The 14,876-nt window shown below is 42.0% G+C and overlaps 1 protein-coding gene across 3 annotated transcripts in view; it reads left to right on the top strand.

Moving 5' to 3' along the window:
- The window catches only part of dock11 (dedicator of cytokinesis 11), an 81,855-nt gene that overhangs the window by 42,664 nt on the left and 24,315 nt on the right, over positions 1-14,876 (top strand). For all 3 annotated transcript variants that reach the window (XM_026160127.1, XM_026160136.1, XM_026160142.1), the window contains 8 exons: positions 858-978; positions 1,121-1,187; positions 1,324-1,371; positions 1,712-1,857; positions 6,146-6,261; positions 7,685-7,822; positions 12,473-12,655; positions 12,934-13,047. In XM_026160127.1, the coding sequence (XP_026015912.1) occupies positions 858-978; positions 1,121-1,187; positions 1,324-1,371; positions 1,712-1,857; positions 6,146-6,261; positions 7,685-7,822; positions 12,473-12,655; positions 12,934-13,047 (933 nt within the window). The remainder of the gene's footprint in view (positions 1-857; positions 979-1,120; positions 1,188-1,323; positions 1,372-1,711; positions 1,858-6,145; positions 6,262-7,684; positions 7,823-12,472; positions 12,656-12,933; positions 13,048-14,876) is intronic.

Below are 14,876 nucleotides of genomic sequence, written 5' to 3' on the forward strand. Positions count from 1 at the left end.
CATGTTACTTTTGGACAATGGCGGTGTCTTCTCAGCAGGAAACCTCTGTAAACTCAGAGCCAACATAAACTCTTCTCCTGCTCTTCAACCATGACTCATTTGGGAAACGTGTGACGTGGCTTGTACTGGAAAACGCCACCTTCATGTGAACCAGCGATCATTCGCGTTTCGCTATGAGATGCCAGATGAGCAGGCGCCCGTGCTTACAATTCAGTCGCAACGTGAGAAAGTGCTAGTCATGTGGATTTGACCTGTAAATGACAGTTAGATGAAACCCCTGACAGATTGAAGAAAAACACATAATGACGTTTAAACAGAAAAAGCACTCTGAAGCTATATCGTCCCCCTAAGGCCAAGGTGTAAAGACAAGTGAAAAATGAATAGGTTCTTCCTTTTCTCCGTCTCCTTCTCGCCTCCAGGACTGATGACATTCTGCTCAGTGGTTTTTGTGCAATTTTGCTCTAAATTTAGCTTTTCTGCTGGTTTATCTGTAAATCTGTATATTTTTACATCCACGATTCACCTCATCAGCATAATTCTAAGAATTGTTTCTTGTCACTGCTTTGTGTAATCAAAAGCAATAACATGTTTGTTTTGTGTGTTTGCTGATAAGAGATATTAATTGCGAAAGCAACCTCTCACATACTGTTTGCGCTCAGGATTTTTTTTGGTAACAAAGGTTTCATCAGTGAGCCTGTCCTCAAGTCTGGGTTTAAATAAATCATTCTCCTTCTGTAAAATACGACCGTTTAGATCCTCTGACACTCAAAGATTTTCCTCTAGTGCTGGTCCTAACCAAACAGGAAGTAGGAGTGCTTTAAAATGAGTTAACGAGCGTTTTCTGTGTGTTGTTCCAGCTGCAGAGACGCGCCTCAACCATGAGCAGCAGCACCATGCCTCCTATCGGCAGACTGGGACAATATGAAATCAAAGGCCTACTGTTCTCTTTCCTGCACATCGCCAAGACCTTGTCAGAAGGTCAGTGAGGCTCTATAGCCACAGTGCACATCACTTACTCAGAACGTGACTCGGCTACCTGTTCTGCTATTTCTGACAGTGATCGCTCTGGGGGACTAAAACCATATAGCCAAGTGTGTCCACTTTGTCTTTTTGCCCACAGACACTCTGATGGCCTACTGGAACAAAATCAGCCCTCAAGACATCATGAACTTCCTCAGTTTGCTCGAGTGAGTAGCTAATGAAACAACAGCCATATGTAAATATTAAACAAAACTATACGTGTGTTTTAACTGCTCTATCAGTCTTGTGTCAACATTCTAAGTGGATGCAAAAGGCGCTTCGTGCTTCATGTTTTCTCCGCAGGGTCTGTCTGGCTCAGTTCCGTTACATTGGAAAGAGGAACATCGGCAGGTAAGGCTGAAAAACAAAGCTGCGCCTTTGTATTGTGTGTCATATTTACCTTATCTGTCAGCGCCTGAAATTTGAAACCCAAATAAATTTAGTTGAGTTTTAAGGAAGCAAGGTGCCAGGTCATGTTCCAATGAAATACACCTTTACTCCTCTCTTTTTTTAAATGTATTAAAATGTTCTGTTTGGTATTAATCAGCTTGTGTCGATCTTTTATTAATTATCAGGTATTAACATATTTGTTATATATCGTAATACATCCAGCTCAGTGAGAGTTACAGGAACAGGGTCTTATGTTATTCCTCTTCCTCCTTCCTTCTTGCTCCTGTTATTATCGATATAGGAGCCAGGACGCATGTGTGTCGAAGCTGTTCTCGTCAGGTGGAAAGTCTCAGACAATGCCACCCATGCGCTGCAACCGTGCCAGCCTCATGCAGAGCAAGATACACCAGTTCAACACCATGGAAGCCTCCTTCACACTCAACATATGTAAGCACTCCCACTAGTTCACATGCAAAACGTCAGGTTGCAAAACACTTCACATCTAAGATTCCTAGAAATTTACAGGAATTGAAGTCGTAATGGAACAGTTAATTCTGCCAGCACCGCACTAATCGTCAAGAAATCATGCGGGTAAAGTGATATAGATTGCATTTGTGTTCCAGCCGAGGGAGTCTGCATACAGTTGAGGTTTGCACAGGAATATTTCATATGAAAGACAATAATTCCACAACCAATGATTTGTTTGTTAAAGATTAGGCTTGCAGAAAGATTCACAGGAGAATCTGGAGAGAGGCGGTTACATTCCTAATGTGGCACGCCTAGTCTGTAGTGACAGTCCTTATTATCCTTATGTTCACCTTTTCTGTTGAAATGAAAGTGTTTAATTTAAGAAATGTATGAATGTGAAATTATTAGTTTTGTTATTGTTTTATTTGGTATTATTTGAGGACACAAAAATCTATAAGTAGTAGAATCAGATGCAAGGAACTGGAGGCAACTGGAGCTACAATAGAGCATGCACACTAACACTCCCATCACATCATAAACCAAGTGCACGTTCCAATTTTGGCATTAAAAAGATAAAAAATGTTCTGTCTCAACCTCTGTCATGTGAGTGCTGCTGCATCACTGCCTGTTGCTTCAATCCTTCCACCACACCAGCTCCACGTGTAGGCTCTGGTAGGATGTTTGCTGGTCACGCTCCAATTTGTGTGTCATATTTGCTGGTGCAATGAGTAGTTGAAAAAGTGTGTCAACAACCTAACTGTTCAGCTCTTCTCTGTGCATGTGGACGAGGAAAAAGAAAACTTCTTAGTATGACACTAATTTCCCTGTAATCAAAAGGAATTTAAATGTATTTTATTTACAAGGTAATTAAGATTTTCCTGCAAATACTTAATACTACCAGTCAGGTTTTTACTGGAAACAAATAGTTAAACTAATTTTAAGTAAATTTTAATAGTCTGTAAGTAATACTTCTTTATTATTTGGTAATTTGTGGAAAAAACAACAGCATTTTCCCATCTTACCCTGTTGTAGGCTGTATTATGAAGGGGTTATTGTATAAGGTCACATAGGCCTGCAAATGTAAACTGGTAAAGAAGAACAGCCCTTATCACATTTATATTGGTAAAATAAAAAGACAGTTGAATGATAAATAATAAATGCACATCAGCATAATGAATTAAATAAAGTTGTAAAAAGGCAAGATTACGATTTATGATTATTTACATTTTTCTACAAAATTAGCATGAAATTGTACACTACTTAAAATTATTTACAGTATAGTCATTTCTTTGTTTCCTGTAAAAACCTGACTTGTTATTCTAGTGCCTCTACCTTTAGGTATTTATAGGTAAATGTAATTACATTGTAATTTCAAATAACATTGGTTGAAATGACATTTGATTACAGGGGAACTACGCTGTTAGTCGCCGACCATATTACAAAGTGCTACTTAAAGAACTATTAGAAACTATCAGTTCTGTTGCAGAGCAGCAGTTTCTCAACCGTGTGACCACTGATTTCACAAGTGCTAAAGTGTGAAAATCACCAAAGAAAATTGTATCTGTGAATCGTCAGAAGGTCTTTTTAGAACATGAATCCACGTGTGCATCTACATCCCCCTAACCTGGGGGATGTGGCCATGACCTGGTTAGGAGCTCTGGGGGCTCTTGGATGGTGTTTTCCTTGTGGCTGCATACAGCGGAGATGGGGGAGGGTCTGTGCTGGCGGACGTTGGTTACTGGCCTGGTAGCCTGGCTGCCCCTGGGAGGGTCCGGGACGGGCGTGGAGGCTTGGGGGTCTGGGGGTGCTCCGCCCCCCGGTCTGGGGTGCTGGCCGGGCCTTGGGCTTGGGGGCTTGGGTCCTGGCTGTTGTGTCGCCGGAGCAGTGGGCAGGTGGGTGCAGGGGGGCTCAGCCCCAGTGCAGGGGACCTCTGGTGCATCGGCCCAACTAGGGGGCTCTCTAACTGGTGGGGAGGTTGTTATATCTTTGCAGGTGGTCACCTCACTACAGGAGCTCACTCTGCAGGTGGGGGGAGAGATATAGGAGAGGTGGAGAATGAACTCAACCTGTCTGTGCAGTGTCTATTTGTGTCTGTCTACACGTTGGGTGAGTGCCGAGTATTTGGTTGTGCATATGGGGTGGGAATGCACGTCTGTGTCCGCGTGTGCCTGTTCGTCTGTGTCTATATGTCAGGTTGGGTCTTAGACTCGAGCTCTCTGGGTACATCTCAGGCCCTCTAAAGTACGCAGGCCTATCTCCCCTCACCACACTCCCTGCCGGTGGCTGATGCCCTCAGACGTTGGTGTGTTGGTGGTCCTTGTCGTCTGGGACTGGGCGCTCATGTATGTACTGGCTCACTCCTGGTGGCCGATTGGCGGGGCCGGGCGCCTGTGGCCCGGCTGGGCTCCTTCCGAGGGGTGGGGGGCCCTCAGGCCTCTGGCCTCTGGGCCTGAAGCTCGGCCCTCTCTGGCACAGCTGGCTGCCGGCAGAGCCCGCGGGCACACCACTGCAACCCCCTCTGGCCTCTGCTCCGTAGCTGCGGGGTGACCTCTCCTTTGGGGCTCTACTCAGCTCTTCCCAGGAGGGTGGCATGGTTCCCCCCCCTTTGGTGGTCCTCCTCGGGTCCTTGTACTCTGGGGCCTCTGGATATCTGGGGCCTGGATCTCTTCCATACCTGCTTCATACCCTGGAGGACGGGGCTGTGGCTCCCCACACTCCCTAGCAGATCGTTACATGGAGAAACCTTTGGAATACAAGCATGCTGATCCACACAGGTGTACACATGGGTGTTCACAGACGCGGACTACAGCTTTCTTGGCTGCTGCCTCAAAGCACATTGTGCGCTGTCTATCTTGCGTGCTGCACAATATCGTTTATTATTTAGTATCTACTGTTATCTACTGCTAGCTAGTTTATTGTGATGGTGCCGTTTTTTTTATTATGTTGCTCTTTGTTGTTTGCTTTCTCTTCTGTTTTTTTTCTCCATACAGGTGATCCAGGTGTTTTGTTTGTTTGTTTGTTTGTTTTTCTTTCTTCCCCCCCTTCTCACCGTCTCTTCTCCCCTTTGGTTTTCTTTCTCTCCCTCTCTTTCTTTCATTCTCTCTCCCTGTCCTATCCCCCAGTCATGTCTGTCGTGTTTGTAGCAACTGAAAATAAAATAAATTCATAATTATAATAAAGGTCAATCAAATGGACCAATATGGCAAGGCCATGATGATCCACTTGGCTAAAGATCCAAACGGGACACAAAAAAAAAAGAAAAAAAAAAAAGATGTGTTGTCAGCGAGATGAAGAGCGTAAGAACTGAGGGATGACAGGGGGTATATGTGCAGGAGGGGCTGTGTGTATGTCGTCACAGATCATCCACCTTAAAGGCGTGAATAAAGGTTTCTTCAGCCAGGAAATGCAAGGGCGCGATATCCCATACTTATGTGTTGTACCGAGTGAATCGACTGAAAGGAAACAGTTCATCATGGGTTGAAATGCCGCTCCTCCAAGACAGAGCTAGCCAACTGACTCTCAGGCTGTGCTTTCTAAACAGACATTATCTTGAGCCACTGACCGCAGTATGTCGAGCTCTAAGGCCTCTCTGGTCTTCACGTAATGGATTTGCAGCAATGCTAGATTAATGCAACAGTGTGTAGAATCACCACGGAAAACGCTGTTGCAGAAAATAAATGGGCGCGTTCACCCGCATACAAACAGGGATTTTCTTTGCTGCATCTTAATCTTAAACATAAAATCCTCTATAAAAAATTCTCTGTGGCTTTAATGCAGTGTTTGCTGTTTACAGGATTCCCAAAAGATTTGCATGTAATAACCTGTGTATAAAATGATTGTACATGTACCCTATAGACTGATGTGTCACATGTGTTTTCCTTGTTATTTTGCACTTTACCGAGAAACAAGTTGTTCTTATCTCTGGCTCTATGCTAATAATGAAAAATGGACTTGCGCTGGATGTTATGTTCTTTAATAACATTTGGTACCTACTAGGAGTATCTTAAACAAGATGTAATTACATGTTGATTTGTGCAATTAAATCAGTCAATGAAGCATTTGCCTAATGAGCTGTATGTAAATTACCATTTCAAAGCAAGCAGGAAATCAGCAAACACAACAATACTTAAGAATAACTTTGCAGTCATCAGTATTTTCTGGATAAAAGGGTTACAATTAGAATCTGTTCTACACCACAATGTGAACCATTAGCATGCACAGCACCTCAGGATTTCTTTATGTCTCCATGTGTGTTTCTGTGTTTCAGGGGCAGGGCTGTCAGAAGCAGAAATCCACCATCAGGCCCTGCTTGAAGGCAACACCTCCACCGAGGTCTGCCTCAGCGTCCTGGACATCCTGAGTCTGTTCACTCAGTGTTTCAAGGTAAGCACTGCACACACAGTCCAACCAAGATGGTAGATAAGCTTTTAAAGTGATTCAAATGTCACTGAGTCCTTAAATAAGTGATGTGCTTGTTATGAAATTTTGAGTCAGCCTCCGTGATGTTTAAGAGGTTTTCAGCTCTTAATAACACTCAGAGAAATCTTAATATGTATGCTCATCTTTTCTTTACATATTTCTGCAAGTCACCCGAGTAAGTGCTGAGTCTGATGTTGTCTAAATGAACGATTTAAAAAATGAACACATTTTAAACAGTTTTCTGTTATCTTTGTTTAACCTTTCGTGGCTCTGCCTGCTCCACTCTGTGTGTAGCGGGACACACACACTTTTGCCTTTTATGTCTTAGTGAGGACATCTAATTGACATAATGCTTTCACTAGCGGCTTACCCTAACCATCAAAAATGAATGCATAACCCTAACCCCTAGCATAAATCGAATCATAACCTAACAGTAACCACATTTTGAGCCTCAAAAATGTGTTCAAACTTGTGGGGCCTGGAATTTGGGCCCATTTTTTGTTGTCGTTGTATTTATGAGAGGCTATTCAAGCATTTAAAGCTCCTTCGAGTTTAACCATCACTCCTGAGTGCCAAGCTAAACCCAAGTCCTAGTCTTGACCTCATGCTTCACAGTGGATGGATGTCTTTGCTGGATTTGTGGAGCTAATTTTTTCATCCTTCATGCAGGTTCATATCATTCTGGGAGAGTTTGATTCGCTCTGCCTTTGTTTGACGTCACAGCTTCCTCAACTGCTCGGTGTTGTTTAACGCAGCTTACCTAAAGACAAAAAAACAAACCCAAACACCAGACTTGGTCCTTTTGCTTATTATCCTTAAGTGGAGATATGCTTTCGAGACAGTTCTGGACCCCAGCCAGCCTACTGAACATCTGGTGTTGTTCTCAAGTAGTCCTTTGGTGTGGATGGAGTGAAGTTGGACATATTTAGATGTCATTCTTTTTATTTGTTGGCAGCTGTTGTCTGGCTGGGTTTTTCTCAAGAAAGTTGCAACCAACAACCTACGCAATTCGCATTGCCACATTACAAGCAGGCTCACATATAGAAGCTTTTATTGGGTGTATCCTCATGCTCTAGCTGTGGTTTTTTTTTCGAAACAGTAACTTTATCAATGGCTTCATCTGATGCGAGCATGAGTACTGATACTGACACTGGATCCCAAATTGTAGGGTCCCGAAATTGATGGGACACAGTAAAAATCAGCCGCTGCCATCAGTCGTTGTCATCTCGTTTGCTTTTAGTCGATGAGAACAGAATGAGATGCGCCTAAAACGTCATCAGCATCGTTCAGCTCATAAATCTGCTCACACATCAACAGTGATGTAGGAAATTGATGAATATAGTTTGCACTGATATTTTGTGCATCTATTCTTGTGTGTGTGATTCAGAACCAGCTGCTGGACAGCGACGGTCACAACGCACTGATGAAGAAGGTGTTTGACGTCTACCTGACTTTCCTCAAAGTCGGCCAGTCAGAAGCTGCCCTCAGACACGTGTTCGCCGCTCTGCGTGCTTTCATTAACAAGGTATGTGTTCACATTCGTACGAAGTGTTGCTGCAGTAGTAAAATCAGTATGACTCAGATGATGCCTGGAGCAGGTAAACATGCTGTGTTTTTGATGACCGGAGCTGATATACATTTTTGTTTTTGTTTTTGCCGCTGCCTAAAAAACTTTCCACTGTGAACAATGAGATGAGTGAGATGTCTGGTTCCAGCCTTCACACAGACGTTCTCTCTCATTCCATCTAATAGCTAAAAAAAACCCATAGGTCACACTGCTCCAATAAAGTAACCTGGCTTTTCAGTGTTTCTCGTGTTTTCTGCCTCGTTCCCAGCCACTGGCTAGAAAAATGCTCTGAAATGTATCTAATAGGGCTGCCACAAACGATTATTTTGATAGTCGACTAGTCACCGATTATTTTTGCGATTAGTCGACTAATCAGATCATCATCCATTGGACGTAAAACGTACAGCTTATTGCACCAGCAGCATCTGCTCTTATATAACTATCATTAGCTTACAGCTTTAAGTGTTTAAGGTATGTGCTAACTAAAAATAAAGACAAGATGATAGTTTATTAAATTTTAATGAAATCTGCAGATTGTTTCATTGGAGTTTAATAAACTCAGCCGTCTGCTCCTTGCTATCTAAAATATAACAGGACACCGGAGTATATTCTTGAGCATCTCACACTTCTGATAATCAGCTGTCTGCTTGACGTTTATTCAGCTGTGTAAAAACTATAACTTTAATCTCAGCCAAACCGATTTACTCAGGAACAAATAAAATACTGAAAAAAGCCAAACAATAACATTTTAAGTTATCCAAGTGACTTATATATGTTTAACCTGAGTAGCGAAAGACGGCGGTGGGTTTGAAAACGATTTGCCCGGAGTCCGGTGTTCTCACCGGCTCTAGTGAGCCTTGAACCCCAGCTAGCTATCGAGCTGGTGGGTAACAGACGTCTCCGAAAATGTCTTGATAAACTGAGCAGATATTTGAGGTTTACACAGCTACATTCTCGCCTGAAAACATCTTAAAACTTTATTTTGTGACCCAGAAAGAATAATAAGAGTAATATTAAAACTAACTAGGTGCTGCCAATGTTGGAAACTGAGCAGGGCCACCCTATGAATTCTGGGATAGGTTGGGCCACGAAGTATACACCCGACCCATCCTTCATATCTGGAGAAATGAAGGGCGCATTTGTCGGGCGCATTTGTCGGAGTCTTCAAATTTGGACAGCCTTCGTCATGTCGCTGTAACGTAATCGGCCTACAAATGCGGGCAGAGGAGGATGTGGTTTCTGACTTTGGACACAGCTACGACACAGGAGTTGCTTCTTCTTCTTCGGGGTTTAACGGCAGCTGGCATCCTTGTACATGCAGTGCTGCCATTTTTCTGTTTCAGTCCGTTATTACACTCTTAAATCCTACTACTTATTCCTGCGTCTTTTGGGATCTTACAAAGCTTCAAACGACGCGTCGACTATTAAATTAGTCGTCGACGATTTTGATAGTCGACTAATCGTGGCAGCCCTAGTATCTAATTGAGTATTTCTCACTGTTATGTTGCATAGAAATGAGCTTCAGCACAACTCAGTCAAAAGCTGCTGAGGTAATAAAGGTAGGTCCCAAGGGAGAGAACAACCCTCTTCCTAGAGTTATCATATCAGCAGTGTCAGTGTCATGTGGGTTAATTAAGTGATGAATCAGAGAACAGCAGCGGTGAAGACTTTGTTCTGGCGTGCTTCCTCCTGTTACAGTTCAAGCATTAAAGGTTAGCCTCTGCAAATAGTAACTATCCGAACATGAACACTTTAAACACTCGTGCTTGGATCAGGCGAATAGTCGTCTGCAAATTGATTACAGTGTGTACAGGTTCATTAAAATGTCAAACAATGAGGTTTGTGAGATTCTAAAACCAATAAACTGCTCTTTGATTTCTTTGTAGTCCAGGTTTCCTGTGTCAACAGATTTTGCGCACAAACTGTTAAAGGCACACGAGCGAGCCACAGTGCAGACGTTGTCCTTCATTAACACAAATGGTGGAGTGTGTGAATGCACGGCTGAAAGTAGTCCCCCAAAAAATAGTCTTTGCAACTTGTACTTTAATCTATTCTGTCTTTATTTCTACAAAGTGGTCTGTTTACACTAGTTTGTTTTGTAGAGATTTAGTGTTTACACAGAATAAAAGTAGCAAAAACCATCACTAGGTGTTTAAATGCTACTGTAGACATCTACTAAAGAGACATGATGTCTATTTAGTAACTGAGCAGTGCTGATACAGTTATTTTTGCAGCCAGACTTATTAGGTTGTGTTTGGTATGTTTGTGTGTGTGTGTGTGTTTCATTTTCTCTGCAAACACTCAAAAAGCTTAATTTAACTGAATTCAAATAAAACTTTGTAGGAGTGTGGAGTGAGGTCAGCTTAACAAGCCTTTAAAAGGTCTTCAAGGTCAGAAATTGAGTCAACATATGGAAAGTACTTTGTAAACATTTAAAGTATCACATTACATTTGATGTTTTTTCTGCTTTTTACTGTTTAAAAAGAACGAAGAAAACAAAATGAATATGTACAAAATCCAATACTATTCCCTTAAAAGTCCACACAGCCCCGGTAGTCAGCTCTCTTGGCGGAGGTTTGAGTGCTTGTGTTTAATTTCACAACACAAAAAACAAAAGTTTGTCTTTATTTGCTTTGGCGGTCGTCATTCATTTATTTTAAATGCTGGATGAAGATGTTATCACTATGAACGATGATCCCAAAGCTGTGAGCCCCTTCATTTCTGTTATAACAATAACTTACTTGCTTAACTGATGTGAACTTATCATAGATTGCAAGAGGCAAATATGCAAACATGGTTTTCACATAGGCAGAGCGGTGTCTCTGGGTTTTAGCCGCAGTTTTGTGTGGCTAAAAATCCACCACACAGATAAGCTGAGAACGGTCTGTTTGTCTGTTCTCAGCAGTCGACACACAGTCGCGTTTTTCTTCTTTCTTCTTTCAGTATTGGATCTTTCACACTCCAAACGGAAATGTCTTTACAAACTCGGTGATCTTTTGCTTTCTTCTGCACATCATGTTTATATATGTTGGAGGTAATAATGGAGCCTTCTCTGGCTCAATCTTGTGCTCCAACTGAGCGGTCAGATTCATCCAGGTATCGCACGCATTTATCCACGCACGACACCTTCTAACAGAAGAGCTCGTCCTCGTATCAGAAACATATTGATTCTCCTTCAGCTGGCTTTCTTTGATCGGTTTCCATGTGGAACACATGCGTGAAACTTGTGCCGACTGTTATTTTAATCAGGGATTAGCCGCGCTCTCATCCGGTCTGCTTGTTTTTGATCCACTCATTTATGCTGCGTTTGGTAGAAATTAGGCCTTTGTTAGCAGACAAACAGAACTTTCCACTTCCAGAAGTGGATTTTTGCTATTGTGAGTATTGTGACTGCCTGAAAACTGGAGAAAGGTGATATGGGCAGCGAGGACTTTAACAGCAGCATTCTTTTGCAGTAAATAAAAAAATGTAGATAAACAGTTCAGATTTCCCCCCTCATTAGTTAGAGACAGAATATCAGTTTTTGTGACATTTTATTATTTATTTCGTCACAGGTTTATATTTGTAACTGCACTAGATTAAAACTCTTACCGGCAATCGTAATTCCTGGCAGCAGCGTGCCGTGTTTTCCTGTTAACAGCCAAACCTTTGCTGTTCTTGGCCACACAAACACTGGTAACAACATAGCGCATCGAGACTAATTCAAGTCTAAACACGACTCAAGACTTAGCTGGTACACAAGACTCATGAGGCAGGCATTGCAATAGTGTCCTTTAGTTCATCTTATATGTACTAGTTCAATTTATATGTACTAGTTTAAACCAGTCAGGGTCATTACAATGTGAAATAAGAACTAAAATGTTAACAGGTCCGTTTTTTGTTACTTCCTGACAATAAAATCACCACAAAAAAAAAACCCAAGCAAAACTTTGCAATAACCTTTTAACGCCAAGTGTATCATGTTTGATACACAGGTTGATGATGCAGATGTTTTCTAGACCTTTGATTTCCCCCCAAAACCTGAATAAATTTGACGTTTTACGATGTTTTGATTGAAACGTGCTGATGCCATCCTGCTTATTTTTAACAGCACCCTAATGTCTGACCTTTGACCTATGACGTCGAAGGATTATTTACCAGAGAAGCGTCTTTTCTTATCTCCTTTACCCAGTTGTCGTGCAACTCTCTCCATGCAGTTTCATGTTATTACTCAATATGGTTTCTTGAAATTTTTTTCAAGGTGAACTTTGACCTTGAGTGCTAACAATGAAGGTCAAATGCTTAGCCAACCTAGGTACTTAGCCCAGGAGGTCTACTATGTTTTTGTGAAGTTTGAAGATGATCCATAAAAAATTGTGGGTAATATAAAGTTTTTTGTTTTTTATTTTATTTTTTAGTTATTTTTTGTGGTTTTATTTTTATTTTCAGCCAAATCTAAATGGACTTATTATTAGTATCTACCATAACACAAAGTTTTAATGTGATATCTTCACTGTGTATCAAGTGATTTATCGTTTTCCTGCTGTCTTTCCTACACACTCACTCTATTTTCTAACTCCAGCCCTGTCCTGAATCTGTCTTTAATACACTAACCCGTTGTCCCGCCAGTTCCCTTCGGTGCTGTTCAAGGGTCGCGTGACGCTGTGCGAGGCTCTGTGCTGCGAGGTGCTCAAGTGCTGCGTCTCCAAGCTGGCCTCTCTGCGGGCCGAGGCGTCGGCCCTGCTCTACCTGCTCATGAGGAACAACTACGAGTACACCAAGAGGAAAACCTTCCTACGCACACACCTGCAGGTAAAGTGTTAATGTTGACAACTGTTGACGTTCAGCACTCGGTTTTCTTTTCTCCAAGCACGCTCCTCTGAGCAATTCACGTGCAGTAAGGGAGGAGAAGAATGTAAAGCGTGTTTAATTGCAGACGGTCTGCTGAGTTTCTCTTTCTGTTGTCTCGCAGTGATTAGTGCACATACTATTTACTGGATCGTGTGTGCATTTCCTCCTTTCATTTTCATCTTTCTCCGTGCCCACTGCCCCACCCCCTCCACCTTCCCCTGCTTTTCTTTCCCGAGTAGATCATCATTGCAGTAAGCCAGCTGATTTCTGACGTGGCGCTGACCGGCAGTTCACGCTTCCAGGAGTCTCTCTCCATCATCAACAACTTTGCAAACAGCGACAAGGCCATGAAGGTATTGTGGAAGTCTAGACAACCAATCACAGCTGGCACCAACAAACATTATTCATTGTTACCATTATTCACTGAGGAGTTTCCAGGTGGATGTATTGTAAAATCAATCTGTAGATTGATCTAAATCCACACTTTCTTCATAGATGATAATAATCAGCGAATGAGCTTTATTTTTATGCTCTTTTCGTGTAAATGAAGTGTCACAACAAGTCGTTACTCATTGCTTCATGATTTTTTCACTATAATTCACCATTTTTCTGTAGTACACACAAAGCACGGTGCTTCACTTCACTTATCAGGACAGAATGTGATGATTAGGAAATCCCGAGGTATTAGTGTTATAATTCAAAAACAGTAATTATAGTATTAAAGTATTAAAGATGTTATGACTTGGGTTTTTTTTTAACTTGTTAATCAGGATTCAGACAGTCTAGTTAGCAGTGGATGATTAACCACCAAAGTATCTCTGTTTTTGTCATGAGTTGTTTGGAAGAGACTGTGAATTAGCCTTCGACGATCTTCGATGACCTGAAGGTTAATCGAGCCTGACTTAACCTTCAGGTTGTTCCTGCTTCGTTTCTCTTGTTCTTTCATGAGCGATTGAAGGGAGCAAGTTTCGCTCCCCTTGTTGTTTCTTTGTGTTCTTAAGAGCAGCCACACAATCACACTTGTGAAACATTACTCCTCATGGGAATTTGAATCATTGCTTGAGTGATGTAATTTGGTTAAACAGTAAATACCGCTCAGGAGGTTTAGATGACAGATTCAAGTTACTGCTAGGACTGCTAGTGTGAAGTATGGCGCAGTGTTTTAAGGCGTATAGTATTTACTGATTAACTTAGCAGAACAAAGTGACGATGAGAATAAAAAGTTTACGTTTCAATAATGGCAAATGTAATCTAGCACAAATAAGAGGTCACAAACAACCAGCTTGTTGAGAAACTGACTGGACTCTGCAGCATCATGAAGCTTGCTGGAGACTTGGATTCATCTGGATACATTTCACACCTCACACGGACCCTAACAATCACCCAGAAAAAATGCTGCTTTACCACGGACAAGTCCATAATAGATGAGCTGGCGTTGCTGTGCCACTTGCGTAACTCGGTGATATTCTTCCTCCACGCAGTGTCATACAACAGTTGGTTAATAATGACTAAATGATGACTCTGATTTGCTCTGACTAGCTGGTGATCTGGTGTTGTTCCCCCCTCCGGCATTTCAAACAAATTGGCCTTCATGGCAACTATCAAAGATGCAAATTCCGACAAGTTTTGGCTCAACTTGCTCTTAATTGCTCGGCAAAAACGCTTTCGTGCGATTCCTGTAAATAGCTTCCTCCCCAGATACGATGCTCTGAAAAGGAAACAAATACACAGGAAGCACAGGCAGCAGCAAAAGCTACTGCATTCACACCTGTAGTCACTAAATTGTCTCTGTGCATTGCTGTTGAGTAAACCCCAATATTAGTATTTGAATGCAGAGTAAATCTGGTCCTACGTCTCTTGCACCTTCTTGTGGGTAGGACCTTACATAACGAGCCAACCATATGCATAGGTAAGATTGTAATGTAATGTAACTGTAATGTAACAAAGCAGTAACACACATAAAATGAAGGCTGGAACACAATATGGATGACCTGCATGTTGTCTTCTGTCGCTCCTATCAGAATAAGAGCCTTTTTTTAGAAGATTAGAAAGTCATCCCCCACGCTGCACTTAAAACGTTTAAAGGAGTTAATTTTAGTCTAGCAGCAGGATGCAGGCCACATCTGAAGCTCCTGTTTCCTCCTAGATCTGTTCCCTTTTTAACCAGTGTCTGTATGTTTGC

This window comes from Astatotilapia calliptera, chromosome 3 (assembly GCF_900246225.1).
Source record: "Astatotilapia calliptera chromosome 3, fAstCal1.2, whole genome shotgun sequence".
Classification (NCBI taxonomy): Eukaryota; Metazoa; Chordata; class Actinopteri; order Cichliformes; family Cichlidae; genus Astatotilapia; species Astatotilapia calliptera.